At 38.9% G+C, this 10145-nt stretch overlaps 1 protein-coding gene across 1 annotated transcript; it reads right to left on the bottom strand.

Annotated features, from left to right (window-relative positions):
- Nucleotides 1-1035: 1035 nt before the first annotated feature.
- rnaset2 (ribonuclease T2) lies at nucleotides 1036-9653 on the bottom strand. Its single transcript, XM_086285750.1, has 10 exons — nucleotides 9496-9653; nucleotides 8630-8707; nucleotides 8460-8514; nucleotides 4477-4526; nucleotides 4108-4165; nucleotides 3432-3496; nucleotides 2825-2938; nucleotides 2660-2705; nucleotides 2472-2546; nucleotides 1036-2374 (listed from the first exon to the last, which is right to left on the bottom strand). Exons 2-10 carry the CDS (start codon nucleotides 8698-8700, stop codon nucleotides 2180-2182), a joined length of 729 nt encoding a protein of 242 aa, XP_086141876.1. The 5' UTR covers nucleotides 8701-8707; nucleotides 9496-9653; the 3' UTR covers nucleotides 1036-2179.
- Nucleotides 9654-10145: the final 492 nt, after the last annotated feature.

The raw sequence follows: 10145 nt of genomic DNA, 5'->3' as shown, positions 1-10145 counted from the left end.
CTGCTCCTGGCCCTCACCTCCCTCTTCGTTTCTCCCAACAGCATACAGCAACAGCTGGTGAGGTCACATGGTTGTAACCCAGCTACCTCTCCGTCTCCCTCTTCTCCTGTCCCTTCTTTTTTTGTGTGTGGCATCCAATTCCACACACACAGGCAATGAAACAAATGACAAAATAACATGGGCTACAGTGTAGGCTGCATACCAGTAGATGGGAAAAGAGTGGCTAAGATCCAGTCACATCACATCAGAGTAACAGTGTTCAATAAAATCCCGAGGGCAGCAGTAATCAATGTTGGGATCAATAATGATGACAGCAACAAGGACAACAATCACAATCAAGTACAGAGGGATCTGGTTGATCAGTGGGTGTGGGTGTCTGTGTGTGTAGGTACTTGGATCTGTCACATCAGCAGCTTTGCAGAACTGCAGTGTTACATAACAAGAGAGAGAGCAAAGGGGAGGGAGATGGAAATACAGACCAAACTGAGAGGGAGGTAAGGGGTAAATAAATGAGGACTGCGTTCTACCTAGGTCAAGTGTCCATGGCTGACCAAGGCTTAATTTCTTCTTCTTTCTTTCTTTTTTTATTACGTTTAAAATTCTTCATCCAGGGCAGTTCACCTGAAACGCCCAAACTGTGATCTCTAAACCTGGAAATGACTAAAAATGTGGGGTTTTGGCATCGTTTCATGTTAGATCATATTTGGATGTAACTGGCACAGAATGTTAGGTCACTTTACCGCTAATGAAAATGTAATCAGATGTGTTTCGTCATGCTGCTGTGCGGTGTTGTGGGAGGAGATTCAGGATTATGGATTGGTGTCTTTGTCCGTTTGGGATTAAGGATCTATAAGTAGATCACATTAATATTTATACACACCGATATAGACAGACACTACTACGACGCTATACTACACTACATGTCAGGATGCATGTTAAAACCATCCCATGTTTTGTGGCATGTAAAAATTTTTAAAGCAAATAATACATCATATCAAAATGACATTTTACATAATGATTATAGCAGACACTGAATAGATATTGAAGGCTTTATTGTGAGAGAAAAAAATGATACACATGCTTAGTTCAGAAATTTCACACTACAGCATTGATCTACTGTAGATACAATAAAATCCATTAGATTTAAAATAATTCATCTATGAACAAAAAGCCACAGTCCAACAGCATCAATAGAAACAAGTCTGTGTGCAGATCGGTGAGGTGTTAAATAACCTTTTCCAAAACAAGTGCTAAACCCTATTCAGGCCATAGGTCAGCAAAAACTGATGTGCTGAGAACTTGTGTAACATCTTCTGTAATGTACTGTGCTGACACTCACATCTCTTAATGAATATTGAAATAAATGAAAGATTTACTGCATACTACCTTATATTTATGGAAACAGACCTAAAAAGGAAACATCAAACACACATACTTGGCAGTTATAAAGTGTTTCAGAAGTGCCACTGTGGGCTTACAAAGATGGTCCTCAAAACATGCATATCATCTATTTCACTGTGTGTGTGTGTGTGTGTGTGTGTGTGTGTGTGTGTGTGTGTGTGTGTGTGTGTGTGTGTGTGTGTGTATGTATATATATATATATATATATATATATATATATATATATATATATATATATATAAAAAACTGAATTGCCAGATAAACTTGGTTATCATGATTCTGAAAACAAAACCAAAACAAAGCAAAAATGCATTACTATATACAAAGAAATGCAAACACCCCTGCCAAAACAGGAGAGAGGACACACAATAGGTGGTACATAGGCACATGTAGCAATGCAGAAATAAATATGCCTACCAATAATAAAAAAAATACACACTACGAAGATTTATAAATGTGCAGCATATTAAACTCCCTGCCCGTCCTGACTTGAAATTACCATAATGCCCCTGCTGTGCTGCAGAGAAACCCATGCTGCGCACTGGCAGTCTTATCTACTTGTAAGAGTCAGACGGGAATATAATTCCAGCAAAGCACAAAGTGACAGTGGAGTGTGGCTGAGTGTGCGTCCTGGTTTGTAGGACGTAAAAAGAACATTTCAATCAAAAGCAGTTTTTATTCAAGTCACAGTTAGAATTTAAATGCATTCGAATAAAAAAGAATCATCATCATAGTGTGTTGTACAATTTCAATTTGTGAAAATATTGGGTTTTTTGTATTATTCAACAGGTGGATAGTAAACTGGCACATCGTGGTTGCACACAGATAACCCTGATCCCTTGTCAACATTCATGGGATAGTCCCAACCTCTATCAGGATCAGATTCCGTGGAAACTTGTTTCTCACAGTCCATCAGGGCGAAACTACTGTTGAAGCACAACTCAATTTGCCCCAAAACCTGGAAACTGTCATTCTGTCAAAACAAACAATCAAAAACATACCAATTAACAATTTAACAGCTGGCGTGTTAAAACTCATTTTGAAATAATTTCAGTGAACCTGAAATGTACCTTTGTTGAATGGCCACACTGGATCTTAGGTTTGACGTGGTAGAAGTTTTCTATTACTCCTTCAATGTATGAAAACTACACAGACACATCAGGAGCAAAATAAAAGAAGCTGCAGTTATGACCTTTAACATTGTGAGGTACTTCTAACAAGATTTAAGCTGGGATTGTACAAATACAATCAAACTTACATTATAGTATTGCGGAGAAGGCGTGATGGAAAACTTCTTCAGGATGCTAAAATAACAAAAACAGACATTTCCATACATAAAATAACTGTATGCGTTTCTCTGGACTGGACTGCAGGAATCAGGTGTGCATATGTATAAACGTGTAAATATGCGAGTGGTTTGTACCTGTCCAAATCCAGTGTATGATACAGATCCAGTGCCTTGCTGAAGTATTTATGTTGGCTGTTCAGAGAAATGGCTTTGGCTGCGCACGTACCATGTTTCTTCCACTCATATTTCCTAAAGCACACAAATAAAATTATTTGGAAATGTTCATATTATCTTAAAGATTCACTGGACTGCTCAAACAGACCATGTAGCAGCATTCGTATAAGGCAGGGGTGTCAAACATGAATCCTGGGGGGCAAAGACTCCAATCCTACCACCTGGATAGCTATGATAAATATGAAGAAACGCAGAAAATTTCCTGCTGAAAAACACCTCCTTTTTGGCCAAAAGAATAGATAAACAGTTGCATGACAATTTCTGGGGGGTTTTGTTTTGTTTTGCACAACGAGTCCACAGTAAATTAAAAAAAATTGAACATTTTATGTGAATTAATAAAAACTGTGTGTAAATTAAAACAAAAAACAAAAAACATTTTGGTATCTTATTCCTCAGACTGTTTATCGGCCACTATGTAAAATTAATTTAATTAATTTCACATCCCTGAATTAAAGCAACACTAAAGTGGTAGTAGAAGTGCTCTATAGTTCCAGCAGCTCAGACATACCAGAAGTCATTAGACAAGGGATCAAACAAGTCAGGCCAACTCGTCTTCATGTCTGGGAGCAGGTCCTGAAAACATACAAGCAAAGGCATGCGTTGTTTTATTCATCACTAAAAGGTCTAAAGCATAGGTGTCAAACTCTGGCCCGCGGGCCAAATTTGGCCCACAGCCTAATTACATTTGGCCCGTGAAGCCATACCAAATTACTATCAGAGCTGGCCTACTGGTATTATACAGCTAATATATATATTGTTTAGTATTAAGCTTTGCTTGTTCCATATTCAGTTTTTTAGCAAAATGTGTTTGAGTCCATAAGATTCATTCTTATATCTGGAGGAATAAATATATTTCAATAAATATTAACGTTAGCCAGCGACTTTGTTACAGTTTTGAATTTTGGCCCACTGTGTATTTGAGTTTGACACCCCTGGACTAAAGTATAAAAACAGGAGAAATTCACCTTTTCAAATGGTTTCTATGCTTATTTGTATTTTTTTTAGTTTTGGGTGCTTCACTTCAAAACAGCTATTTGGAGACTTGTGTATTCATTTCATGAACTAATTCCAGCTTTTTTTAATATATGCAAACTGGTATTTAAGCTTGTGTTATATTATCTTCTGTGAGTTACACTCACCTAAGAAAAAATATATTTAGAAAAAGACTCTGAATAGTGTTTTACCTCTATTTCGGAAGAGTTGAAATGCCATGAAGAATTGCAGAAAGCGCCACCATCTGGCCTGAAAAAAGAAAGATTCAAACTTCATTCACTCACAGAAAAAAGGGGATATTGACGCAAACAAATAAACAAAACAGAAACAAACAAACATAATTCAGCCAAGCAATAACAACAGTGGTAATGAATAGTTTGGCCAAAGATTTCATTTTTTCACCAAGTAAAAAACCTCATTATTCACTCAATATATACAGTATGGTGGAAAACATGTAATACATCCTTGTAATCAGGAATGTATTACACACACACACACACACACACACACACACACACACACACACACACACACACACACACACACACACACACACTTACCAGAATCCATGTAGTGTCCACTGGCTAATGTTGCTTTGACAGTGCTCCATCTAAAATATATAAACATTTATTTAGACAACTCTAATAATCATTCCACATCGGAAACTGAAACCACGTATTCAACGTATATACACAGTCAGGAACTTTGATGACTGATGAAATGAGGAACCCCTTTAAAGCTACAGTGTGTGTGATAAGTTGAGAAGTTGATTTGTTTTGTTGTTTTTTTAAGGTCATTTGGGGCCTGCAGTTTGTTGTGTTGTTGCGCTGTATTTTTCTTTGTAGTGGTGGATTTTTATTGCTTCCATCTTCAGTGTACATAAACGAGAGCAGCCAGAAACGCGTCTAGGGCAAACTGACATCCTGAGCAAAATGCCTAAATAACAGTACAACTAATCGAGGGTCATCGATGTTACCAAATCAGACATGCCCTTCTGACACAGTCGTGTATGTGCCATAAACCCTTATATAACACCCACAGACATGCTCAGTCAGAGAAGTTCACAAGACAGAATAATTACCAGGAAAAGTGCTTTCAAAAACCACAAAAAAGGGGATGTTCATTTTGTGTCGTCAGTTGTGGTAACTGCGTACTTGTGATCACAATGAAACTCTTACTTCGACAAAGGAGAATCTCAACACGTCCGACCAAATAGCTCGCAAAGATATCACATGATATTTGAGAACTGCAAGCTCAGTTTGTTCACTTTGCATGATAATAATTAAGCACGTTTTGAAGCTCCTACGACCAAATAAATAAATAAATATACAAACAAATGCCAAAGACTCAGATGTTGTGAATACTTAACAGGATTGCATAAATAAAAGCTTCAAATTAACTGCAAATAGCTTAAGACAAATTACAGAGCTATCAGGAATTCACTATCCTCGTATTTATTTCCAGATAAATATGAACTCTTAGGACTGTTTCAGGTCAGTATTTATGCACAAATTTACAATTTTTGAATGCAACTGTACCCTAGTACATGGTGCACTTTTCCCATAAAAGCTACATCTGCCTCATAAATCACACATAAATCTACTAAAGAATGACTTGAAATGAACAAAATCTGCCTTTTGGAGACTCAGTTCAAAGCTTGACAATAGAGATGCAGTGGGATATGAGAACTGTTCTGAGGTCTGTCCTAAAGGAAGTCAACATACCCAGGATAACTTTCTGTTATCTGGTTTCACTTCCCCTAACACTAACACTCCACTTCTTCGCACGCTTTGAGGTGAAGGGACCAGAGGCAGCAGCAGCAAAAACATCGGACATCAGCAGCCCAAGCCTCATAGTGCAGGAATATGAGGTGAGGCACACACTGAGGGCAGTGAACCCCAGGAAGGCCGCCGGACCAGATGGGGTAACCGCAAAGGTCCTAAAAGAGTGTGCAGACCAGCTGGCTGGGGTCTTCACTAAGATCTTCAACACTTCACTGTCCCAGTCCTGCATCCCGCCGTGCCTAAAGTCAGCCACAATTGTCCCACTGCCAAAGCGTACTAACATTAGCAGCCTCAACGACTACCGACCAGTTGCTCTAACACCTGTTATAATGAAGTGCTTCGAGAAACTGGTCCGACGTCACATCATGTCCTGCTTGCCACCCACACTCGACCCGCTCCACTTCGCATACAGAGCTAACAGATCAACTGAAGATGCCATTGCTACAACGCTCCACACCACCATCTCTCACCTGGAAGTGCAGGGCCGTTACGCCAGGCTGCTCTTTGTTGACTTTAGCTCTGCTTTCAATACGATACTCCCGGACAGACTAATAGTTAAACTGCTGGAAATTGGACTTCCTTCTACCACCTGCCGCTGGATCAGAGACTTCCTCTCAGACTGTGTACAGAGAGTTAGAGTGGGGCCTCATCTTTCCTCAGCCCTCAGCCTCAACACCGGCTCTCCACAAGGCTGTGTACTGAGTCCCCTACTGTACACTCGGTACACACATGACTGTGTTAGTTCCACCCAGACAACACAGTCATCAAGTTTGCAGATGATACCACCGTGGTGGGGCTCATCTCAGGGGGAGATGAGACGGCGTACAGAGCTGAAGTTCAGAGGCTGTCAGATTGGTGTGTCGATAACAACCTGGACCTCAATACCACCAAGACAAAAGAACTGGTAGTTGACTTCAGAAGGAGGAAGTCCGAGCTGCAGCCTGTCAGCATCAACGGGGAGTGCGTGGAAAGGGTCTCCAGTTTCAAGTTTCTGGGTGTGCACATAGACACAGACCTCCAATGGAGCTCTAACACCTCTGCGGTCTTAAAGAAGGCCCAACAGTGTCTCCCCTTTCTGAGAATCCTCAGAAAAATGGACCTGAAGAAGGAGCTGCTGACCGTCTTCTACCGCTGCGCCATTGAAAGTGTGCTGACATATTGCATCGGTGTGTGGTTCTCCAGCTGCACCACAGCACACAGAAAGGCACTCCAGAGGGTCATCAACATGGCCCAAAAAATCATTGGACACCGGGTGTCCAAAAATCATTGGACACCCGGTGTCCTGGGTGTGTGCACCCAGGACACCGGGTGTTTAAGCTGCTGCCGTCTGGCAGGAGGTTCAGGCTGCTGAGGTCCCGAACAAACAGACTCAAGGACAGCTTTTACAACAGGGCAATAGCCCTGATCAATGTAAATAGCTGACCTGACTGGCTACCTCCCTGGACTTTTTTTTAGGGGGGAGGTAACAATGTTTAAAACAATAACAATAATAATATTTATATTTATAACAAGGTGCAATAATAATTAATGTGCAATAATAACAGTGTGCAATACACATACACTTATTCTTCTTTTTTATACCAAGTTAATATACTGTGTTGTGTTGTTTGTCGCGTTGTGATGTGTCATATTGTGTCGTGTTGTGTTATATGTAGTGCCGACGTAGGACAGTTTTCCAATTTCATTGTACTACTGTACTATGTATGACTGTGCAATGACAATAAAGAGTTATCTTATCTTAATACTCAGGCTGCGATCACATGAAGGTGGCCATTAACTTGATAGACTGTAAAACCTGGGTCAGCTTATTTACAAGTGAATGAACGGGGTGGCATTGGCACCAATCACGATCACAAACACGGACAGGCTGAGTCTACAAAGGAGAGTAAAACTAATAGAAATGTATGATGAGGTTAAAGACAATGCAGACTGAGTATAACACAGCTCACCAATCAGCAGGATTACAATTACAGTGTCTAATTCAAAAAATGAGCTGTGCAGTAGTATAGTATTAATTCTTTGAATTTTTTAAACTTCTGCATCATTACTATGACCCCTGTCCCCTCAAAATAAATAAATAAATAAATAAATAAATAAATAAATAATAATAATAATAATAATAATAACTTGCACAATAAATGTTTAAGGAACAAATTGCACAAATATGGCTGATGGGATACAAATGAAAAAAAAAATCATACAGATTATAATATTATTTTCATTTTTTAAATAAAAGGACTTTTCTAGCAATTGTTTCAAGGGCTTAAGGTGCAGTTGTGGTAAAACTGTTTGCAGTCAACACGAGAAAGTCATTGTGTTATGTTGTGTCTACGAGAGCTTTATTACTGATCTACCGATGAAGAAAAGACTTCAGCTGCTACTGAAAAACTAGAACACGTTCTGTATCATGTTAGATACATAGTGTTACCCAGGTAAGAAGTGATACTAACCCTGTGTTTTCATAATACTGACCTTGAAACTACTTTGATAAGCTTGAATCAAACCCAGCATACTTCAAATGTTTTGGAAAGGAACCAAAAACTAAGAATGGAACAAGTGAAATATGAGGCACTTGGCATTAAATAATGACACTTTAAATAAAATAAAAAAGTCAGTCAGCAGAGTTCAATCTGGGTGTGGCTGCCATGAGTGCACTTTTTCCTTTTTTATATAAGGTTGCTTCACTTGGAAGACAGGAACTGGTTCTGCACAACTACGATAACTAAAGGGCAATGATTTCATTAATTATACAAACTCACCGAACAGAAAGTGGTTGGCCAGTGATGGGTGAGGATCATTTTGGTCCACATGTGTCTGAAATATAGAAAGATTTCTTAAAAAACAAAAACCAAGAAAACAAATTCAGTCTATCGTTACATAAATCTATACGTTCTAATGAACCACCTCCTAAGTGTTTGTCTGTACTTACTTGGATGAAATTATGAAAGATGAGGACATGGTTAGGACCAGGCATATCAATAAGGGGTAGCAGAGCCTCATGGTTGTCCTAAAATAAAATAGCAGGTTAGTCAATAAATGGCAGCTTATATGTAAAACTAAACATCTACATTACATTTTACATATACAGTGTGGAATCAGTAAGCACGCAGCTTTGTGGATTCTGATGAAAATATGTAACTGACACACACAAACAATCAAAAAGCACAAAATAAGACAAAAATATTATCCCGGCAGTTTTTCTGTCGCTCTTCAAACAGATATAAAATGCTGTTTAAATAACTTCAAAGTTTCACAAACGTATTAATTGGGCCTGTTTGGACAGCTACTTTAATATCTGTTTGTTGTTCCTGGTATGAAAAATACAGTCGAGAGAAATGTCTATCAACACAAATATTGTTAAAAAAAATTTATACACACACACACACACACACACACACACACACACACACACACACACACACACACTTGTGGGTCTTTTATTGACTCAGTTTACCTATATGTGAAACTGTATTCTGATTAAGGGAACAACCTTGCCCTCAGACCAAACAAAACATTTGGAAGCCCAATGTAAAATCGTCTGGAGTCACCGCTGTTGTTAAGGAAATAAAGAAATGGCGACAGAGAACTTTTAACGACCCTTTTACTCGGTGTGATTAGATTGTTTACGGTACTAGTTTACATTAGACAAAATTAGCTACAGTAGATGCATTTGCAAAAACTATAATCCTAGCTATCGACGTTTAAAAACAATCATTTAGCGTGAAACGCCCGACTCTTTTATGTCAGCAAAAAGATCGTATTACACACACATAACATATTTTTAAAATCTCTCACCTTGCGTCAAATACGTCACAGCCGAAACTCGCAATAGTTCTCAAATGTGAAACAGTTTCCCGAACAAATAGCTTCTGTCGGTTAAAGTACTTCACACGATCTATAACCGACAGCCCATTGTTTGTTGTTTATGTTCCACATCGCGTCACTACCTACCTGTTCACTTAGCCAATCAGAAGCGATGCTCCGCTCATGCGTCATCACGCAGCAGAACCGGTGGCTTCATTTATTCTCCGGAGTCTGCCGGTGATATTTTCAAATGTGGTGCGTTGATTCAACAGTGTACAGACGTCCCTATCCTCCAGTCAAAAATATGTTGAATATATCGTCGTCATATTAGAATCACTGTACTAAAGTATTACACAGTCATTAGCATTACAACTTTTTCTGCCTCAGTGTTAACCATGAGGTTGATCATTCAGACACTGAGCTAAAGCGAAGACAAAACAGAAAGAAAGAAAAAGAAATATAGGCATATTTTGAGTTTGTACAGACACGTTTTACGGATATTATTGAGACAAAAATCAAAACAAGAACACAAAAATGAATTATTCAATCTGAGTCATTTTATTTTCTTTAAAACATATTTCTTGACAGCCTGGTGGATTGAATATGCGTGCTTATGCTAGGCTTAGAAAAAAACCGGGGAG

The sequence above is a fragment of the Aulonocara sp. 'chitande type north' Nkhata Bay genome, linkage group LG1 (genome assembly GCF_057382095.1).
Source record: "Aulonocara sp. 'chitande type north' Nkhata Bay isolate Kocher_YH1m ecotype deep benthic linkage group LG1, A_spYH_male_GT1.1, whole genome shotgun sequence".
Lineage (NCBI taxonomy): Eukaryota > Metazoa > Chordata > Actinopteri > Cichliformes > Cichlidae > Aulonocara > Aulonocara sp. 'chitande type north' Nkhata Bay.
Note: the sequence above shows the minus strand (reverse complement) of the source record. Positions and strands in the feature narration are given on the sequence as shown.